This window comes from Leptonychotes weddellii, chromosome 8, assembly GCF_054177405.1.
Source record: "Leptonychotes weddellii isolate Sample4059 chromosome 8, ASM5417740v2, whole genome shotgun sequence".
In the NCBI taxonomy this organism is placed as follows: Eukaryota; Metazoa; Chordata; class Mammalia; order Carnivora; family Phocidae; genus Leptonychotes; species Leptonychotes weddellii.
Genome location: NC_138376.1, coordinates 123,302,809 through 123,326,354, shown reverse-complemented (window position 1 = coordinate 123,326,354; position 23,546 = coordinate 123,302,809). Strand labels below are relative to the sequence as shown.

General features: G+C 42.7%; 1 protein-coding gene across 1 annotated transcript in view; it reads right to left on the bottom strand.

Annotated features, from left to right (window-relative positions):
• FNDC1 (fibronectin type III domain containing 1) overlaps positions 1 to 23,546 on the bottom strand; it is a 103,131-nt gene that overhangs the window by 21,939 nt on the left and 57,646 nt on the right. Inside the window, exons 10-14 of the mRNA XM_081829254.1 lie at positions 23,187 to 23,372; positions 19,079 to 21,796; positions 17,242 to 17,342; positions 14,686 to 14,797; positions 13,388 to 13,765 (exon numbers count right to left, since the gene is read on the bottom strand). Of these exons, the coding sequence (XP_081685380.1) occupies positions 13,388 to 13,765; positions 14,686 to 14,797; positions 17,242 to 17,342; positions 19,079 to 21,796; positions 23,187 to 23,372 (3,495 nt within the window). The remainder of the gene's footprint in view (positions 1 to 13,387; positions 13,766 to 14,685; positions 14,798 to 17,241; positions 17,343 to 19,078; positions 21,797 to 23,186; positions 23,373 to 23,546) is intronic.

Below are 23,546 nucleotides of genomic sequence, written 5' to 3'. Positions count from 1 at the left end.
AGCTCCCTTATTCATCAGGCCTTCATCCCCCTACCCCCTCGATCTTGCCACGATCACATGTTCTGGAAGCAGGGTGATTTCCTGCCTCTCCCACATTCTACGTTGGCAAACCACACCAACATGACTTCCCTGTGCTTCACTGCTTCCCTCCTAACCTTCCACCCTCTCTGGTGGGAAGCCTGCAGCCCAGGGCCTGTGAGATGCCCCGGCACCAGCTTCGCCATTGAGGTGGTGGCCCTCGGTGTGTTCTGATGGGGCCAATGGATGTCAGCAGGACAGAGGTTGTAAATTACCAACACCCTTCAGGGCTCAGGACTGTCATTTCAAGAACAACTATTAAGACATAATTTTCCTTAGGTCATTCCAATGTCAATATTCTTAGATCCAAGAGGAATTACTTCTGGGTTGGTTCAAATCAGACAGTTTTCAGGTTCACACCATCCAGTTTGGGGCTATCTTGCCATTGCTTCCTTGGGTACTATTTTCCTTCCCTTGTCAATTTAACTTTTAGGAACATGGTCCTGTTTTTCCTCATTCTTGGTTCACATTTGCTTCTTTTCCTTATTATTTTTAGTCAGATCAAAAATGAATAATTTGTATAACTTTTGCATCCCAGAGTAAAGAAGAAAAAGGAAAAAGATAGCATTTCTTGGTGGATTCTCGCTGTTGAGTGTAATTCTTGAAGTGCTGGAGCACTGCAGTGCATGCAGCAGGCCACAGAAATCATGCCTATTACCTGCAAACTGGGATCGCTTCTTGAATGTCAGTTAAGTCTTCTGGCAAAAGTAAACATCCTACTGAGTGATTCAGTGCTCTCTCTTTTTTTTTTTTTCCTTAAGCTCAGATAAAGTCAGGCATAATTTTCCTAAAATAGCACCATCTTGGCTCCAAGTAAAAGTAACTTCCAGATGTAAGAAAGTGTATTCTTTTTTAAAAATTGGCCATTAGGGGCACCTGGGTGGCTCAGTCATTACGTGTCTGCCTTCGGCTCAGGTCATGATCTCAGGGTCCCGGGATCGAGCCCTGCATCAGGCTCCCTGCTCAGCAGGAAGCCTGCTTCTCCCTCTCCCACTCCCCCTGCTTGTGTTCCCTCTCTCGCTGTGTCTCTCTCTGTAAATAAATAAATAAAATCTTTCCAAAAAATTGGCCATTAGAATTTGTCCCACCTGATTGCCATTTGGAAGCATTTGGAACTACATAAAACTAGATGCATTATACGTCAACTCAGCATCATTGTCAAAAGCTTCCACCTCGTCACATAAAAACCATAGCTGGCAGCCACCAACACGGTGGTATGGTTCATTCTCTTGAGTAGTTTGTCCAAATGGACATAAAAAAAAAAAAAAATGACAGCAAGATGTCACCAAAGAATTAGGGCCTTAGCTCCAGAGATATTTAACAAAACTATTTAAAAAATCCCGAGCAGAAGTTTAGAGAAAAAGTGAAAGACAGCCATTTGAAAACCAAGGATATTCGTAAATTGTACAGTTGGTCCAGCTCAAGTGAATTTTCAATTATTCTCCTTGTATTTTCTGTCTTGAGCCGTGGATGAGTGGAATGGTTTTCCATAATGACTGATGTTTATCTGAACCATGGCCCAGGATCATGTTACAAATTATTGAAGATGTTCAGCTGGCTCAACATTTCCAAACATGCATGATATCATCTGATCCGCTGTAGAAATGGAACCTGAAAAACAAAGACCATTGGCTTTTACTTCTCAGTTAGAAAAATGGAGAATGCCTATAGCTTAAGATATTGCTCGGATACACAAAGATGAATAATAAGGTACCATGAAGAATGTGAGATGAAGCAGAAGACACTGTCTCTACTGCAAGGAGTTTATTATTTAATGGGAGAGTCAGATCAAGCAAAAGTGTGTGGGGGGTGGGCGGGGGACGGGCAAGAAAAAGAGAAAAGCTATGAAACACTGAAAACAAGCATATAATATGCATCTATGCTTCCAGGAATATACATACACATATGGCATGCATAACAAATGAGGAAGTATGTAAATACTGCTTGAATTACTGGAATGATTGAATGACACAAAGTTATTCCTAGAATGTTATTTTAAAGCAGTGTTTTAAAGGAAAGGAGTGCATGATTTAACCAGGGGAGCCAAGACTTTTAGATTTGAAAAGATGATTTTAAAATTGGAGGGCTAGAAACAAAATTTTTTTACTTCACCAGTGGAATGTAATAACATATGGGTGACTAGGTGGGGTTGTGGAGTAGGGGTCTTGAAGGGCAGGTATTCATTTGCCGATCACGAATGCAGGTGCTAGATCATAAGCACTACCATAACAAACATTTCAGGCTACTAGCCTGCAAAGTGCTATGGTCAAAATGTTGCTTGCTAAATACTGACTATGTACACATGGAGCCCCAGCACTTGTGAGTGTACATTATGGACTGCACTAAATACAACAAAAGAGCAGGGGCATGAGAAGAACACAGACTTAAGAGCAGAGTAAGAGGCATAGAGACAGGATACAGGTGGTTCTGCAGTTCATGTGTGAGGGGGAGCCTTGGGACTGTCCCTCAGTTGGCAGAGCTTCTTACTGAAAGCATCTCTCTGCTCTCAGTATCATTACAGCATTTACAAAATAAATATCAAGGCCACTAAGAGATGTTTGTCAACAAATTACAAACTCCATTGTATTTTATAGATAATGCACAGGATTTTCCAGAGTAATTGTGACTGCTTTTCAAATTATAAGCCATCTGTAGAAGCTAATTCCCACCCAAGATGTTTGTTCCTTTGCTTCTCTCCAACACTGGCCCTGGAAAGTTTCATTCCAATGATGAATGAAGCTGGGACTATGTGTGATATCCCCGGGCAAGTAGAAGCTGGTAGAAGGAAGCCCAATAAAGAATAACAAAGAGTACTGGGCCAACAGGGCCAGCCTATAGATGGAGAGAATGAAGCAAATCTAAGAAGTGTGATGAAGTGGATGGACAGATGGTGGTGGAGTAGGAGGACCCTAGGTTTCCCTTGTCCCATGAATACAACTAGATAACTATCAAATATTCTGAATACTCCAGAAATCAACCTGAAGACAGGCAGAACAAACTCTACAACTAAAGGGGGAGAAGAGGCCACAATGAAGAAGGTAAGCAGTGCAGAGATGCATCTTGAAAGAGAAACACATCATGGCTACTGTGGTGGGGAGGGAGCCACGGTCCACAGAGAAGGCCAAGAGACAGACTAGCACACAGGGGAGTACATGGGAAAAATGAATCCCCATAGCAATTGGTTTAGAAAGTGAGAGGGGCCAAATTTTGTGACTTTTGACAACCAGGAGGCCTTAAAGCCTAGAGTTTAAAGGTCAGTGGGCTTGGCTCTGGGAGAGCCTGGAGGACACTGAGGCTGCCCTTGGAGAGAAGGTTGGGCAAACAGCCATGACATACAGTATGGAAACAGTGATCTGAAGAGCACCTGGAGCACACAATGAGGAGGTTATTCACTCATCTCAGTGTGTCCCAGAGAGACAGCATTCACAGAGACTGTTCCAGGAACAAAAGAACTGGCAGGCATCATTTCCCTTCTCCACCCCTCAGCATAAGCACAGGGCCACCTGCAGGAAGCAGCACAGTCCTGACACTGGCTACCTAACTTGCTTATACCAAGCCCCATTCCCCATTCTGGAAGAACCACCCCTCCGAGTTACAATTGCTTCAGTCCCAGCATGGCAGGCCCCCTCCACTAGAAGAGCAGCCCAAACACCTGCCAGTGGCGCAAGCCAAGCTACTCATGCTGTTTGACAAAGTCCAAGTGTGGGGGACGATCCTGAAAACAGGAGACTCCACAGCTGGCTCCTGCTATTCTCTTTCATTTTGTTTATGGCAATCTTTATAATTGTGGGAATATTTCTGGGGTTTCATGATAAAGTGACTACTCATCTTAGTCACGCCTATCTAAGCAATCATAATGAAACTAATTCCACGAAGAATTAGTTTCTATAGAACAAAATAACAAGACGGTCACGCTCTGCCTAGCACCTTTCTCTTTGCGTACTGTTTTTTAGTTTTAGCGAAAGCCAATAAGCAGAAATCAATAAAGGTCATGTTAATCATTACAAAGGAAAAATGAAAGAAGGCTATGGCTGTAATCCAGAAAATGATCTAAGATTTGGGAAAACAAAAATATCCTAACATATAAATAAAGTTTCTCCGAGACTGTCAGGAGGAGATGCTTGCAACCTGATCCTGTGTCTGTGTCTCCTCATTCGCCGACGGCGTCCTTTCCTACGAGAGACCCACCCCGGCTGGAGCTGGACTCCGGCATGCCAGCACCACATCTTCTGACCTGGGAGTTTTGAAGGGCCTCAGTTCTGGCCGTGGTGGTGACAGGTCTCATTTCACAAGCAGACCAGAGCACACCTAGTCAAAACTCACACATTCAGGCCAGAGACCAAACACTGCTCACAAAAGGCAAAGAGAGCCTCTGCAGATGGCTGGCCTGAAGGATAACGTGGACAGGACACAACAGCAGAGCACATGCAACCCACATTGAAGATACTCCTAGAATCATCAGGCCCTGGTGAATAGGGGACTCTGTACTGCAGGGTAATACAGGACCTCTTCTTCACAAAGCCATTACTCTCAAGAGCAGGAGACATAGTTGACTTTCCTAACACAGAGAAACAGGCACAGAGACTTAGACAAAAATGAGAAGATAGATGAATTTGTCCCTAATGAAAGAAAAGAACAAGGCCACAGCCAGAGATCTAAGCAAAACAGATATAAGTAACATGCCTGATGGAGTACTTAAAGCAGTGATCATAAGGATACTCATCGGACTTGATAAAAGAGTGGAAGACATCAGTGAGACCATTAACGTGGAGATAAGAAATAACAGAGCAGAGATAAAGGGCTCGATAAACGAAATGAGAAACACACTTGATGGAAGGAGCAGCACGTTGGAAGAAGCAATGGGATGAATTAAAAACCTAGAAGACAGAGTAATGGAAAGTAATCAAGCTGAACAAAAGAGGAGGAAAAAGAATTATACAAAATGAGAATAAACTTAGGGAACTCAGCGACTCCATCAAATGTAATAACATTTGTATTACAGGAGTCCCAGAAGAAAAGAGAGAAAAGGGGTCAGAGAATTTATTTGAAGAAATAAATAATAGCTGAAAACTTCCCAAATCTGGGGAAGGAAACAGAAATCCAGATCCAGGAGGCACAGAAACCCTCCCCCTGCCAAAAACCAACAAAAGCAGATCCACACCAAGATGTATTATAATTAAATTGGCAAAATCTAGCGATAAAGAAAAAATATTAAAAGCAGCAAGAGAAGACAGTTACATACAAAGGAAACCTGATAAGGCTATCAGCAGATTTTTCAACAGAAACTTTCCAAGCCAGAAAAGAGTGGCATGATTATTCAAAGTGCTGAGTGGGAAAAGCCTGCAGCCAAGAATATCCTATCCAGCGAGTACTATCATTCAGAATAGAAGGAGAGATAAAGAGTTTCCCAGACAAACAAAAACTAAAGGAGTTCATAACCACTAAACTAGCCCTACAAGAAGTACTAAAGGGACATTTTTGACTGGAAAGACAAAAATGACAGTATGAAGGTAGAAAACACAAAAGCAGTAAAAATGAATATTTCTATAAAAAAATAAGCCAAGGAACTCACAAAATAAAAGGATGTCAAATATGATGCCATGTATCTAAAACATGGCGGGGAGAGGAGTAAAGAATAGGTTCAAACTTAAATGACCATCAAATATAGACTACTATATGCAGAAGATGTTATACACAAACCTAATAGTAACCACAAATCAAAAACCACTAATAAATATGCAAAGAATAAAGAGAAAGAAATCCAAAAATATCACTAAAGAAAACCAGCAAACCATGAAAGAGAGAAAGACAAAAAAGAATCAGAGAAAATCTTCAGAAACAACCACAGAACAAGTAATAAAATGGCAACAAATACATATCTATCAATAATTACTTTGAATGGAAAGGGACCAAACATACCAATCAAAAGACATAGGGTGACAGAATGGATAAAAACAAGACCTATCTATATGCTGCCTACAAGAGACTCATTTTAGCCCTAAAGACATCTGCAGATTGAAAGTGAGGGGATGAAGAAACATTTATCAGGCAAATGGATGTCAAAAGAAAGCCAGAGTAACAAAACTTAAATTGGACAAGAAAGACTTTAAAACAAAGACTATGACAAGAGACAAAGAAGGACACTACAAAATAATAAAAGGGACAATAAAACAAGAAGATACAACAACTGTAAATATTTATGCACCCAACATGGGAGCACCTAAATACATAAAACTGTTAATAACAAACATAAAGGAGCTACTCAGTAATATTAAAGGACTTCAACACCCCACTTACATCAATGGACAGATCCTCTAAACAGAAAATCAACAAGGAAACAATGACTTGGAATGACACACTGCACCAGATGGATTTAACAGATGTATTCAGAACATCCCATCCTAAAACAGCAGAATACACATTATTTTCAAGTGCACATGGAATATTCTCAGAATAGATCATATATTAGGCCACAAAACAAGCCTCAACAAATTCAGAAAGATTGAAATCATACCATGCATTTTTTTTCCACAACATTATGAAACTAGAAGTCAACCATGCACACACACACAAAAAATCTAGAAAGACCACAAATACATGGAGGTTAAATAACATGCTACTAAACAATGAATGGGTCAACCAGGAAATAAAAGAAGAAATTTAGAAAGTACATGGAAACAAATGAAAACGAAAACACATATACACACAAAAAGAAAACACAACAGTTCAAAACCTTTGGATGCAGCAAAAGCTATTTGAAGAAGGAAGTTTATAGCAATACAGGCCCACCTCAAGAAGCAAGAAAAATCTCCAATGAATAACCTAGCCTTATGCCTAAAGGAGCTAGAGAAAGAAGAACAAACAAGACATAAAAATAGTAGAAGAAAGGAAATAATAAAGACTAGACAGAAATAAATGAAACAGAAACTAAAAAACAGATCAATGAAACCAGGAACTGGTTCTTTCAAAAGATCAACAAAATTGATAAACTTTTATCCAGACTCATAAAAAAAAGGAGAGAGAGAGAGGACTCAAATAGTCAGAAATGAAGGAGGAGAAATAACAACCAATGCCACAGAAATACAAAGGATTATAAGAGAATATTATGAAAAATAATATGCCAACAAAGTGGACAACCTAGAAGAAATGGACAAATTCCTGGAAACATATAACTTCCCAAAGCTGAATCAGAAAGAAATAGAAAATTTGAATGGACCAATTACCAGCAAGGACATTAAATCAGTAATCAAAAAACCCCCAACACATAAAAGTCCAGGACCAGATGGCTTCACAGGTGATTCTACCAAACGTTTACAGAAGGGTTAACATTTCTTCTCTCAAACTATTCCAAAAAATAGAAGAGGAGGGAAAACTTCCAAACTCATTCTATGAGGCCAGCATTAACCTGATACCAAAACCAGATAAAGACACCACACAAAACAAGAGAACTACAGGTCAATAGCTCTGATGAACATAGATGCAAAATTCCTCAACAAAATATTAGCAAACCAAATCCAACAACACATTCAAAAAATCAGTCACCATGATCAAGAGGGATCTACACCTGGGATGCAAGGGCGGTTCAATATTTGCAAATCCATCAACGTGCTACATCACATCAACAAGAAAAGGATAAAAATCATATGATCATTTCAATAGATGTAGAAAAACCACTTGACAAAGTACAACATTCATTCATGATAAAAACCCTCAACAAAGTAGGTTTAGAGGGAACATACCTCAACATAATAAAGGCCAAATATGAAAAATCCAGAGCTATTATCATCCTCAATGGGGGAAACTTAAGAGTTTTCCCCCTAAGGTCAGGAACCAGACAAGGATGTCCACTCTCACAACTTCTATTTGATATAGTACCAGAAGTCCTAGCCACAGCAATCAAACAAGAAAAAGAAACAAAAGGCATCCAAATTGGTAAGGAAAAACTTAAAATTTTCACTATTTGCAGATGACATAATACTCTATATAGAAAAACCAAAAGACTCCACCAAAAAACTGGTAGAACTGATACACAAATTCAGTAAAGTCACAGGATGCAAAATCAATATACAGAAATTGTTGCATTTCTATACACCACAATGAAGCAACAGAAAGAGAAATTAAGGAATTAATTTATAATTGCAACAAAAATATAATGTACCCAGGAATAAACCTAACCAAAGAGCTGAAAGACCTGTACTCTGGAAACTATAAAACGTTGATGAAAGAAATTGAAGATGACACAAAGAAATGGAAAGACCTTCCATGCTCATGGATTAGAAGAACAAATATTGTTAAAATGTCTATAGTACCCAAAGCAATCTACACATTTAATGCAATATACACATTTAATGCAATCCCTATCAAAATACCAACAGCATTTTTCACAGGACTAGAGCAAAATATCCTAAAATTTGTATGGAACCACAAATACCATGAATAGCCAAAGCGATCTTGAAAAAGAAAAACAAAGCTGGAAGCATCACAATTCTGGACTTCAGAGTTGTAGTAATCAAAACAGTATGGTACTGGCACAAAAACAGACACACAGATCAATACAATAGAATACAAAATCCAGAAATAAGCCCACAATTTTATGGTCAATTAATCTTTGACAAAGCAGGGAAGAATATCCAATGGGAAAAAGAAAATCTCTTCAACAAATGGTGTTGGGAAAACTGGACAGCAACATGCAAAAGACTGAAACTGGACCATTTTCTTATACCATACACAAAAAGTATGCGCTAAATGGATTAAGGACCTAAACGTGAGACCTGAAAGCATAAATATCCTAGAAAAGGACATGGCAGTAATTTCTCTGACATCGGCCCTAGCAACTTTTTTTAGAAAGGTCCCCTGAGGCAAGGGAAACAAAAGAAAAATAAACTATTATGACCACATCAAAATAAAAACTTCTGCACAGCAAAGGAAACAATCAACAATACTAAAAGGCAACCTACTGAATGGGAGAAGGTTATTTGCAAATGACATATCTGATAAAGGGTTAGTATCTAAAATATATAAAGGACTTATATAACTCAACACCAAAAAACAAAATAATCTAATTAAAATGGGCAGAAGACATGAACAGATATTTCTCCAAAGAAAACATCCAGATGGCCAACAGACCCATGAAAAGATCCTCATCATCACTTATCATCAAGGAAATGCAAATCAAAACTACAATGAGATACCACCTTACACCTGTCAGAATGGCTAAAATAAAAAACACAAGAAACACACGATGAGGCCAGGATGTGGAGAAAAAGGAGCCCTCGTGCACTGTCGGTAGGAATGCAAAATGGTGCAGCCACTGTGGAAAACAGTATGGAGGGTCCTCAGAAAGTTAAAAATAGAACTACCCTACAATCCTGCAATTGCACTACTGGGTATCTACCCAAGGAATACAAGAACACTAATTCAAAGGGATACATGCACCCCTATGTTTATAGTAGCATCATTTACAACAGCTAAGATATGGAAGCAGCCCAAGTGTTCATCGATACATAAATGGATAAAGAGAAGTGGACAGATATATAACGGAATATTACTCAGCCATAAAAAGAATGAAATCTTGCCATTTGCAATGGCATGGATGGAGCTAGAGAGTGTAATGCTAATCAAAATAAGTCAGTCAGAGAAAGACAAATACCATATGATTTCACTCATATGTGGAATTTAAGAACAAAGCAAACAAGAAAAGTGGAAAAGACAGAGAGAGAAAGCAAGAAACAGGCTCTTAACTCTAGAGAACAAATAGATGGTTACCAGAGGGAAGGTGGGTGGGGGTGGGGTGGGTAAAATAGGTGATGGGGATTAAGGAGTGAACTTGTCATGTTGAGCAGCTGGTGATTAAAATGAAAACTTAAGAAAAAAAAGGAAGCGTGGTGGAGGAAGAGTGAGTGGGCAATGAGTCCTGGCAATGAGATGAGAGAAGTCCAAGGAGACACCGAGGCTTCAGGCCTGAAGAGCTCTCTGGGTTATTGCAAAACAATCTTTACCCTGTCTTGTGTTATTTTAAAGAGGAAAAATTTGGGGGGCACCTGGGTGGCTCAGTCGGTGAAGTGTCTGCCCTTGACTCAGGTCATAATCTGGAGGTCCTGGGATCGAGCTCCACATCGGGCTCCCCGCTCCTCAGGGAGTCTGCTTCTCCCTCTCCCTCTGCCCTTCCCACCCCCTGCTTTTGCGCTCTCTCTCTCTCTCAAACAAATAAATAAAATCTTAAAAAAAAAATAAAGATGGAAAATTTGGTTTTCTGACAAGAGAGTGAGTTGTTTCTATCTACTGTATGTTCAGGTTGATCCCAAGCCCTTCAGGGGCAGAAGCAGGCCACCTACGGCTCTTCTGTATCTCCCAGAGAACCTGATTCACAGGCACTAGATGATTAATCATTATTTGCCAATTTTAATTTATAAAATTTTGAATGAAGCCAGAATAACGAAAACATCCTTTCTAGTTTACCACATGAACTTTCTCGTAATGACATCACCGCCACAATGATAAAGATGAAACATTTGTCAGATGAATTTACTCAATTCTACATCAGGGCTGACCTAAGGCACCAGATGTAATCCTGCTCGCTTTCCCTTTCAGAATCTATCATTGGAAAGTATACAAAGTCATCATGTCAACAGCATTAGTTATTAGGGAACCGGAATTCAGAACCACCGAGAGATAACCACTTCACACCCACTAGGATGGCGAGGATCAGAAAGACAGAAAAGCACAGGCATTGGTGAGGATGTGGAGAAATCGGAAGCTTCATATGCTGATGGTGGGAATGTAAAATGGTGCAGCCACTAAGGAAAGCAGGTTAGCAATTCCTACCAAAGTTAAACACAGAGTTACCATGGACACAGCAACTCTCTTACTGAGTATATACCCCAGAGAATTGAAAACAGGTGTTAAAAAAAATTGTACACACCGTTCTTAGCAGCATTATTCATAATAAGAGCCAAAAGGTGAAAACAAGCCAAATGTCCATCATCCAATAAATGGATAAAATGTGGTTTATCCACACAATGGAATATTGATCAGCAGTAAAAGGAATAAAGTACAGACCTACTCTACAACGTGGATGAAACTTGAACACAAGTCATGCTGAGCGAAAGACACCAGACACAAAGGCCACATATCATATAGGATTCCATTTATATGAAACGTCCAGAAGAGACAAACCCATAGAGAGAGAAAGTGGATTTGTGGTTACCCAGAGGTTAGGAAGACAGGGGAATGAGGAGTGACAGCTGATGGGTATGGAGTTTCTTTTGGGGTGATGAAAGTGTTCTAGAATTTGATAATGGTGATGATTGCACAACTCTGAATATACTAAAAACCACTAAACTGTATACTTTAGAAGGGTGAACTTTATGGTATGTGAATTGAATCTCAAGAAAGCTATAATTTAAAATTTTTTAAATAAAAATAACTATGATTAGAATTAATACAAGGAAGAAAATTAAGTTGTTAGTGGAGCAGCATAAATAAAAAAGGAAGACTGGCCATACAGGAATATTTTTAAAATAATAATTATAGTACATTATAACATTATATAAAGATTATATGTTGCTCTCCACGAATTTACTTTGTTCCCAACACTTTGTATTGTTTTGTACTTATTTTGAAAATGCTGCCTAGAGGCAAATTATAATTAATATTTGGTTACTAATTCGGCCTGGGCTAGGGAAGTAGAAAGATGACATAAGTGAAGTGAAAAACATACAAATACATCATGATTTTCCAGAAGAAGAAGGAGGAGGAGGAGGAGGAGGAGGGGGAGGAGGAGGGGAAGAAGAAGAAGAGGAAGAAGAAGGAGGAGAAGAAGGAGAAGAAGAAGAAACAAAAATACCAATAAAACCATTGACTTTCATACCAAATAAAAGCCCAAAAATCCAAAGTAAATGAAAAGAATATGCTATAAGCCCTCTTAGACAAAAGAAAATGAAAAATATTCATAATAATAGCAGTAATTCCATCCAATTCCAAAACAGTCACTCTCCTGTTTGCAAACAATTATTTAGTAAATATCTGTTCCAATTATACTTTGATTTAAAAAAACAAACAAACACATCAATGTATGCAGAAGTGAAAGGTCAAGGAAAGTACATAATATTTTCATACCAGAAGTCCAAAGGTAAATTCCAATTCATGCTCACTGGGGAAAATGATAGTCTGCAAATCTTCTTCCCAACAGCCCTCCTCTCAGCATGGTTCCTTATCCTTTGGTGTGAATTTTTAGATGGGTACAATGTTCCTGTTTACTTGGAGCTTTTCTGCAGGAAACGGACTTCAAACAGAATTCCCATTTTGAATACAGCATTCAAGTTCAAGCTTATCACGGTCAACAAGGCTATGTAAAGAATTCCAGGTGTGCAAAATAATTCCTGAAACAAAGCGCCTTCACTCTGTATCAGCTTAAAAAGACGTTAAGTGTTACAGCCTACATGGTGATTCTTTTCCACCTAAGGGAAAGAAGATGAATTTTTCTCCTCTGAGCCGGACACCAATGCAGAATGACCTCTTCCAAAACAGCCTGAACAGGGACTGAGCAGAAAAGATGATGACTCTGCAGCTCCACGGGAACCTGACCGAAGGTTCCTCGCTTCCATTCTTCAGGGGGAACGGGCCATTCTCAGCGGGAAGACATGGAAGGGGCAGAGGACAGTCCTGACTTGGTGCCCCACAGCGGAGGAAACAGTGCAGTCCTACCCAGTAGAAAGCAGTCCTACCCTTGCTGCCACCAGAGCCCAGCTACTCAAGGATTAGCATTCTGCAAAGTGAGAGTGGATCAAGAAGGCGTTCATCTGACAAAGGAGCTTAGGACACTCTACTTTCCTTGGAAATTCACAATGAAACTATTCAGGGATCTGAATAATCCAACAGTCAGAAATCATTAGCCTTGTTTAAATCACACAGCTAATCACAGAACCTTTTTTTTAACTATAACGCGTACAAATCTACTAATGTCCAGTAATATACACTTGGAGAAATGCTCGTCCATATTCATAATATTCCATGTTTTAGCTAAATTTTTTGACTTGGGTTGCGATAAGTGTTGCCAGAGAAAACACAGGATGTCCACTTAGATTTGAATTTTAAATGAACAGCGAAAACTTTTTCATATTAAGTATGTCCCATGCCGCACTTTTATTTGCTAAATCTGACAACCCTGAACGAACCTTGTGGGACGGGAAATGCCTCTAGTCACCATTCCACCGTGTATCCTACTTACCCCTCCCTGCAGCCTTTGTGACCCGACTCGGAAATGCAGCACGCTAGTTACATGGGCCACCATTACCATGAAGGTTGTTACCTTCTTCAGGGTAGCACTCGGGGACCCCGCTGGAGCCTGTTACGAGGTTGCCATCTTCATCATGCCGTTCTAGGGTCCCAGGGGGACAGGTGGGAATGGGGGTAGTGGGTTCAGGGGTGGTGGTGGTCGTCTGCGTAGTGGTTCGAATGGTGGTGGTTGGGCGGGTGGTGGTGGTTGTGGGCCTCGGGGTCGTCGTGGTAGGTCGTGCAGTTGGAGCGAGGGCATGGGTGGTTGTTTTGACAACCTCCAAGCCCACCAGAGGCTTCCCTCCAAGACTCAGAATGGGCTTATCCTGGGCACTGGCCACAGGTTTGCCATGCCGCCCCTGCCCAAAGAGGGGCAGGCCATCTGGGCTCACCACCGGGGTCCCTCCCAGATCTGAAACAAAAGCAGACAAAAGCTGTGCGACGAGATGAGATCATCCAGAGGAAGTAAAAACCAAACGCAAAGTGTCTTCTCAAAGCTTATGGATTCTTACATTCGAATCCGTAAAAGGCAAAGGAAGCATTAAAAGGATATTCAGCAGAGGTAGCAATAATCTGCTGCCATCCAGAAATTTCTGGGCTTCTTATATTGTCCCTTACTCTATATTACCTTATATAATCCTGTAAATACCTCATTGATATGCCCCATTACCCTGAAATAACTCTTGGTCTCTAGTCAAGAAAGTAACTCTTTCCTCCTCTTGATTCCTACACCTAAGGAGGAAGAGTGTTACATTGTACCTGGGGTGGCAAACTTACTCTGTAAAGCACCAGAGAAGATAGAGGGCCAGGTATTTTAAGCTTCACGTTGCAGCTTCTCAACTCTGCCATTGTAGGGCAAAAAAGCACGGAGAGTACACAGACAAATGAGTGTGTCTATGTTCCAGTACAACTTGGGTTGGACACTGAAATGTGAATTTCAAATAATTTTCACATGTCACAAATATTATTATTCTGATATTTTTTTCTTGCAATCATTTAAAAGGGAAGAAACTATTTTGAGCTCACAGGCAGTACAAAAACAGGCAGCAGACAGGGTTTGGTCTCCGTGCTGTCGTTTGCAGACCCCTGCTGCTCTGGGCTGCCCTATCTCAAGAAGGAACTCAAGCACCAACTTTTTGTGGAGGGTGGAATCTGTAGGAAGAGTAGAACTACGGTTGTATTGGGGGAAAAGCTAAGTTCTGCCCCTTTGGAAAACTCCTTTCCACATGGCTAAAAGTAACTGGACCGAGGGTCCCCATTAAAAATCGGCAGGGGGTTATCTTATAGCAAATTCAGAACACTTTTTGTTGCCTAAAAACCATTCTCACTTACCCACAATGGTGCGACCATCTCCTCCTAGTTTAATCCGAAGAGGATTTCCTTGTGAATCCTGGAGGTACCTTCCTTCTGCATTCAACACTAACCCACGATCGAGATCGACGACCTAAATCCATGACACAGATTAAAGAATATACTGAGCATGAATCCACCTACACGAACATATCCAAGAAGCCTCCACAGAAGGAAACCATAATGTGAGTAGGAAACATTATTTCTGTCCACATCATTCACAAGGCTTAATAAGAATAAAGTGCAGGGCACATGGGTGGCTCAGATGGTTAGGCGTCTGCCTTCAGCTCAGGTCATGATCGCAGGGTCCTGGGATTGAGTCCCGCATCGGGCTCCCTGCTCAGCCGGGAGCCTGCTTCTCCCTCTCCCTCTGCCTCTCTCCCTGCTCATGCTCTCTCTCTCTGTCTCTCTCTCTGTATCTCTGTGTCTCAAATGAATAAATAAAATCTTTAAAAAAATAAATAAAATAAAATAAAAGAATAAAGTGCAAAACCGTCCCATCTCATATTATAATTACTTAACCATAGAATGTATAAATTAAGTTTCTCAAATATGCAAAAGATGTTCATAATACTGCTACCATTTAGTACGCTGTGTGTAATGTTGAAAAGCAGCAAACAACTTAAGTGTTCATCAATGGAAGGAAGGGATTAAATAAAATATGGCCCATTCACACAGTGGAATGCTAGCAGCCAATGAAAAGGATTTGGAAATTCTACATATATTGACATCAGCTGCTATGAACTGACTATTTTGCAGAAATAAAAATATATTCATTTGTGTATATAAGCTTAAAACTGCAGAGAAAAATAATCTGGACAGACATATCCCAAACTGTTAGCAGTAGTTATCTCTGGGGAGTGGTTTGGGATGTTGATTAGCTTAGAAACTATCTTTCTCAGGGCACCTGGGTGGCTCAGTTGGTTAAGTGACTGCCTTCGGCTCAGGTCATGATCCCAGGGTCCTGGGATCGAGTCCCACATCGGGCTCCCTGCTCAGCAGGGAGTCTGCTTCTCCCTCTGACCCTCTTCCCTCTCATGCTCTCTGTCTCTCTTTCTCAAATAAATAAATAAAATCTTTTTTAAAAAAAGAAACTATCTTTTTCACATATTTCTGAATTGTTTTAACTTCTTGCCATGAACATGTATTGCTAGTGTATTAAAAACATGAAATGTTTCCATCTGGCTGTTAATGTCAAAAATTGAAGTTGCTGTAACAAAAATAATTTAATTTGCAATTAAATTGCCTAATATAGAACACAGGCAAAAATGTCATATTCTCAGGAATTGTAATACTTTGGGGAGGGGGGAAGCTATTATTATCCCTATTAAGGAACAAGCTCATGCTCTACACTGGTGGTTCTCAAAGTGTGGCCTGGACCAGCAGCCTCAGCGTCCCCTGGGAACTTGACAGATATGCTAATTACCTAGCTCTACCCCAGAGCTTATTTGACAAGCCCCCAGAGACTCTGATGCTCCATAATGTCTGAGAACCATGACTCTGCACAGCAGGCCACTGGAGGAACCCCTGCCAAAAGGCCACTTTGTTGGATGCTAAAATAAAATGTATTTATATAAACCCTTCTTTTGAACTCTATTCCATACTGTTTCAATGCAAAATTGTTTGAATGATATTTCACTTTAATATACATTCTTACTTTATAAATTCCTGCTCCTTTGAAAAATGTTAAAGTATACCTTGTTACCTGTGACCAAAAATTTTATAAAGTCTCTCAATATGTTTTCCTAAATCTTACTGCTATAAAGGGGAAATTTTGACTGGGAATTCCTAGTCAAAATATGAATAATTTTGTGATTCTCTGAAAAAATCTTTTAAATCCTTGAACATTGTAAAAGTGTTCTGCCCATTACCCTCTAACTTACCAAAAACCCCTAAACATTTAACCCCGGGAAGTTAAAGTCATTTAGCTTAAACGCATTATAAAATACTAATAATTATTTTTCTGTTTCGGTCGAACAACGATTGTTGGAAAATTCAAAGGTGCTCTAATAAAAATTGCCTAATTGATCCAGGGTTTTTTGGTTTGTTCATTTGTTTTTACCCTGCTTTCTTTTATGAAGGATATGGGACAATTTACAGAAAAATGTGTATACTAGTTGATCAAATGACAAAGAATAAAGATAAAATGAAGCTATCAGAGGTGGAGAAAAAGAAGTCCATTTAAGGGGCTAAGTATCGTGCTCGCTTCGGCAGCACATATACTAAGGGGCTAAGTATCAGGGTCTATGTAATTGCTGTGGGGTTGGAACATACATTTGTGTGATCTTCCTAACCAGTCAAAGCAAACAGGAAATAAAGGGCCCACTTATCATATTAGCTACGAGAAGAAAGCAAACTAATTATTCAGGAGAATAAAAGATCTTTCTGAGCAATGGAAGAAGCAATATAAGAATATATTGACATATGAGTGGTTAAAACTGGAGAAGAAAAACGAAAGACCATTTCATTTATTGCCCACCATTTTTCTCTTCCCAACAGCGTGAAAACAACCGGTATGTGTAAAGAAGTTTACCCTACCCACTTTGTTCCTTGAGGGCCATTGATAATTCTTTGTCCACTTGGTTTCCCATTACTACCAGGAAGCACTTTCCCTTCTACATTTGGTCGGCCATTGTAACCTACATGGCACACAAAAGAAAACAAAAGCAACAACAACAACAAAAGAATCTGCTAAACTCAACACTCCTGTAAAGTTGGCTTCATACCAAACTCTAAGTAGTAACATATCATTTTGAACAGAAATACTAAACAGAATTTTAAGCCAGTAACTTGTATATATTAGACGACAGTCTTAAATTGTAACTTCTAAATACCAAAAATGAAAGTCTATGAAGAGTACAGTAAAGTCACAGTTTTCTGACAATACTGGGGAAAGGAGAGAGTCCACGTAAGTAAATTTTCTAAATAAAGCTTAGGACGGTAGTGGCTATAGTGTTATTTTAGCCAGTTGGAAGATAGAGGGAAGGAAAGTTGGAAGGATGAACACTCTCTCTAAAATATATTAGATGCTGTCCTGCTCTTCTCAGCAGATTATACTAAACCCAACAAGTATTTCTAGCTGAATCAGGTCCAGTCGTCAATCGCCAAGTGTAAATGCTCAGTGCTGACCTGTGTGGGGCTGCTTGAGAAGTGTCTGCTCAGAGATGAAGTAGAAGGTCCAGTTAGCTGCCCTTTCCATTGCTGTTCTGTCTGCTCCTAGCACCTGCCCTTCCTCTTCATCTCTCAGCATTTCTGATCAGCTACAGTTAGTCAAGGTCTGCGCTGGGAGCACTCTGGTCCAGCCCCACCCACGGCATAAAGTACTTGGGCTTTCTGACAACTATTTGAGGGTCAGAGACTTACTTTTCTCACTCAAATAGCTAGTGAAAATTAAATATTTATTGATTTTCCGCTATATACAGGGAATGTGGATTTTACATCTATTATCAGGGTCTTAGGTTTGCTCAAAATAGTCTATTTAAATAGTAAACTGACCTCTATATGGGGCATTGTTCTATTTCTTTACATTGGGCTAAGCTAATAACACATAGTACAGACTAACAAACACTAATGCATTCATTCAAGAATCTTCCATTAAGCCCAAATTCCATGCAAGGAGAGTGCAAGATGTCACTAAACCGAATGCAGACCTGGACTAAATACCCTAGATCCTGCCCTGGGGTCCATGGAGACTCCAATTCATAGCTGTCTACATTGTGTTCTCAACGTAAGTCACACATCTGCCTCTTACTCCTCCATACGACAATCATCTTTAACATGCATTTTCTGGAGGTTTTAAATAACATGCACTGATTGCAATATCTGAGCAATTCACACCCAAGACATTTGAGTCTGTCCCAGGGTATGTTGAGAGTTTTATATGCAGAATCAACAAGAACAAGATCCAGCTTACGCAGTTACCTAATTCCTTTCTGTGGATTCTTTAAATATACGCTGGCAGGTGAGCAACTAAAAATAACCTAAAATACAAGAACCTTAGTTTGGCATCATGACTGTGACGCATTTTCACAGATTAAGAGCCTAAGTTGGGGAATTTAAAGAGGCAGTATGTGATAGAGGAATGGCAGAGGCCTGAGGAATTAGCACATCTGGGATGGGAACTGTGGCTCAGCCACATAGGCTGCCTGACCTCTGGCGAGCCACTCAGGCCCCTGGGCCCTAGTCTGCTCATCTGAAAACCAGCAGAAGCAATGCAAGAGGCAGTTAAGAGGATGAAATCAGTTACATCTGTAAAGCTCTTAACACAGTGCTTGGACATAGCAGACCCTCGATAATATAAAATAAAAGCCTCTCAAGAATTGCTATGAACCCTCTTGAGAGCCCCAAAGAGAATGTTAAGTTAAAAACGAATTACCTTGTCTGGTAGGGGATCTGGCAGGCTGGCGCGAGAAGGGGTTCCGGAATCTTGAGTTCATCATGCGCTGGCGCAAGGAGAGCATTGGGGTGGTGGAGGAATAGACAGGAGGGGCGTGGGTGGTGTACCGCACGCCGGCAGGGGTGCCCGCGGTGGGGCTTGGGGTGGCAGGGCTGCGGTGGGGGTGTCTGGGCGGGAGGTGTGAGGCTCTCGGGGAGCTGCTGGGAGGGGGGGGAGGAGGACGCTTCACAGGAGTGTCGTTCTTGTCCTGGGGGGAGCTCACCCTGGGAAGCGAGAGCACAATGGCAGGGTCCGTCTTGTCCTTAGCGATGTTCCCATCCACATATTTGCTGCCCCTGGGACTGGAGGAGGAGGGCCACTTTGGAACAGAGGAGGACAGAGGGTCCTCGTCCTTTCCTCTTTTAAAAAACGTCGCGTCTTCACCCTCCTCCTCCGCCGAGACCGACTGCTGAGATTTAGAGGTCAGGGGCTCCCTTTTGGACGGCACGGCCTGAGAAGCGCGGTCCTTGTTCCCCACAGCCTGGGGCCCCGCTCGGCCCGGGACCCTAGGGCGAGCGTGGGGGTAGTGGCGGGGGCTGCCGGGCCTCAGCGGGGAGCCTGGGGGTCTGCGGAGATGACTGTCGCCCGCGCCTCCTGCGTGAGCCTCCAGCTGGCGGTGCTTGGGAAGGGACAGGATGGGGTCCCCGGCCTGGGCCAGGTGTGCTGGCGCCCGGGAGCCTCGGGCCTCTGCTTCGGTGCTGTCGTGGTGGTTTCCGCCAGATCTGCCCTCGGAATCCTCGTCCCGATGGTGCGGAGACGTGGGGAGCACCCCTCGGGAGCTTGCCGTGTGCGGGGACTGACTGCCTCTGGCCGCGTAGGGGTCCGAGAAGGAGGCGCTTTCCTGCGCCGCGGGGTGGGGACGCCCAGCCTGGGGCAGCTCGGGCTTGGGTTTGGACAGCGGACGCCCCACTTCCTTGCTCGGGGGGCCTTGGGGCTGTGGCTGCGACACGGAGACCGCAGGGGAAGGCTGCCCTTCCGAAGCGGCGGCCCCCGCACCCAGGCCCTGGCCGGGTGCCATCCTTTTGGGCACGCCGGGCCCGGGGTGGTGCTGGGACCGCGTCGCAGGCCGCGGAGCGGGGGCCAACTGCGCCTTCGGAGAGCCGCCCTCCACACCCACTTCTGTGCTCTGTTGAACATCCAGCGCCTTGGAGGGCAGGGATTTGCCCTGAGGATGCGCACCTGCCTCGGTCCCGGCGGATTTGGGGTGCTCGGCCAGGGGCTCCTTCCGAGGAAGGCTCACCCCTCTCTGCGGGCCTTTTCTTAGGTGGTCCACGCCCAGGGAGGCGGGCTGCCTGGAGGAGGAAGACACGCGGTCGTTTACCGCCGCGGCAGGCAGCGGCTTCTCGTCCTCTGCTTTGCTCTCGGCGCCGTCTCCATGGATACCGGAGCCATGCCTGGGGTCCGAAGCTGGGTGAGAATTCACCCTCCAGTGGCCTCTGGGGGTTACGGTGGCCAGTGGAGAGCTGGAGGGATGCAACCGGGGTCCTCGGCCACTGCCAAAGCGGCTTGGATATCTCGTGTGGGCAGCAAAGGGCTTGTTTCTGAACAAACTGAAATGTCCAGAGACAGGCGGACCTGCGGGCAGCCGGGCCCGAGACGTGGGGGCCGTGGCCTCAGCCTGCCTGCCTCTAACTTCTGTATCACGGTCACCATCGCCGTCAGAGGCATCCTCTCCCTCAGAGACCGGTGTCCTTGAGGAGAGACCAGAAGACGAGGAAGACTTGGACTGTGATGGCGCACTGGACTTGGGGGCTGGGGCGTCCTGACCATCCTTCCAGCCCCTGGACACGGGAGCCCCGGGGTGTGGCTCTGTCGGCAGCAGCCGAGATGACCCTCCCTGGGGCGGAGAAAGTTTCGAGGGTGAGACTGAAGCACCCGAATTTTCCTCCCTACCCCCAAAATGGGGTGCTCTCCGCGCAGGCAAGGCTGGTTTTGTGCCGTGGTGCACAGGGCCTCTGTCCCGCAGGGCGCTCGAGGTGGCCTGGCGGCTGGGCCACAGGGCCGGCCGAGCCTGGGCGGTGCTCTTGGGAGGCAGCCGCTGGGAGGCAGCGTCCTTGCGGTCCCGGGAGTCTGCGGCTGGCTCCTCCTCTTCTTGGCCCACGGAGTCATTGTCAGTAGAGCTGGGGGGCAGGGTGGTGGAGGGCGCCACTGGAGGGCGGTGAGGGCTACCCTCAATGGGTGTGTGTGCTGCAGAGGAGGACGCCCCTGGACGAGGGTGGGAAGCCAGAGAGGAGCCACCCCGGTCTGCCCCTTCCTTTTGGGGCAGCACTCTCACTGGGGTCCTCCCAGGAGCAAGGACTGGGGACACAGATCTACTTGGTGGCCTCTGCTGTGGCTTCTGGTCTTGGGTCTCCGAGGGCAACATTGGTGGGTCCCCCCGGGAATCCAGCCCCTCCTCATCGGTGATTTCTGTCAACTGAAGATCCAACCCTTCAGTCCTCTTAGGGTGAAGCTGGGGTTTTCTGGGCATCCCACCATTAGCCAGTATTTTGTTCTTCAAGTCAAGAAGAGGGTTTTTGACATTTCTGCCTCGCAGAGAAACAGGCAAATGAGTGTGTTTTGAGGAAGTGGGCGCTTTGGGAGAAGCTTCTGGCTTTTCAGATTTCCAGTCATCCTCAGCATGGGTCTTCTGCTGCACATTGGACTCACCAGAACTGGCTATAATAGATTTTAAAGATTCTGCCGTCAAAAAAATTGAAAGCTGAGAAACATCAGGTGAGTATTTCAGATGGCAGTGTGGAGGCATTTATAATTAGTCATTATAATTAATAACTTCTCATTCTTTAGGCATTGAACACATTTTCCAAATTATGGCAACCTCTTTTAAAGACCTCTTTTGCTTTAAGTGATGATATGGTCCCAGAAAATGTGTATTAAATTTCTATAAATTGAGTTAAGTTACAGCTTATTATTTGCAGAACTTTTGAAAGGAGTGCTTTAAAGTAATCCATCAATTTTCTGAATGCAAAATCTTATGTAAGATTTTCTCCATATAACTGTCAGGATACTACAGATGTATTATAGCCACTCTTAGTGATGTAGGGAAGAAATACACATAAGCCTGGCTCAAAGTGCTGAAGGATCTATACTCAAAACTAAATGGGGATGTGTTGTGTGTGATTTGCAGGTGACAGGTGAGGAACAAATCTGTAATTTTTAAGGCATTACAAAGAGTTTCCTATTCCCCCTAACATGTCTAAACTTGCTTTCTCTTTCTTACTTAAAATCTGTTTAATAATGGATACATTTGTAATCCCAAAATAAGCCTAAACTAAAAAGATACCTGGGGTAGGCAAAACATTTTATTACAGGGGCCCTACAAGTTACCCTTTCTTGAAAGCAGGGTTGAATGAAGGAAGGGATGCTGTGGGGGGGGTGGGCAGTTATATGGCAATGGGGGCCCAGAAGGAGCAAACCTCATCTATTCCAGTTTTTCTAGCACAGAACTGTTTAATATTGCAGTATACTGTGAATCCTCATGGCACACCATGCAGGAGACAGCTACCAATATCTGGTATAAATATGGGGAAGCAGAAAAGAAAATACAGTCCAAAAACACCTCACTCCAATTTGGGATTTTATTAACCTGCTCCATTTTGATAGTGATCAGATAACGAGGTAATTGAAATTCTTCTGACTAGACCTGCACTCCAAAATAATGGAATATAAACTAAAAATCTTAAGTGCTATCTAGAAGTTGAAGAGAGCTAACAATTAAAAATGTCACCTTACACCTGTAAAAATGCTCTTTACCTGTCATCATAAGCCCCAAATTACACAATGATATAAGATCAATCACATAATTAATACATTCATGTTACTGTAATATTGTAATAGTAATTCATGTGACTAGCAATCAATAATCTTTTAGCCTCCAGGGAGACTAATTTCCAAAGGGATAACAAAAATATTTTAGAAATCAACAGGAAAATGTAGCCCCCCAAATCATCAACAAAGCAGTTCTAAATCCATGAGCATGATTCAAAGTAACACACCACAATTAGCGGTAATGGAGAGAGAGAAAGAGCCACAAACACACAATGCTTACTTGGCATAGCGACAATGAAGGCTTTGGAGTGAGGACCCAGTCCTCTCCTGTTTGCGGCCCGGATTTTGAAAAGATAGCGTTCCCCAGGCTGCAGACCATCCACTAGGGCAGAAGTAGTTTCTCCGGGATAGGTGAGGGACTTTGCTCCAAATGGTTTGAGAGCCGGGGCGTATGAAAGAATGTATTCTGAAATGATTTGGCAGACGGTTGGAAGGAGTAAACTGAAAACAGTCCTGTGTCCAGCAGACAGACTGTATGGGCAGGATGAATTAGAACGTGCATTACTAAAATTAATACTCTAGCAATGCACGCCAAGTCAGCAGCTGGAGCATAAAGACACAGAGGAAGGTGAACTAACAT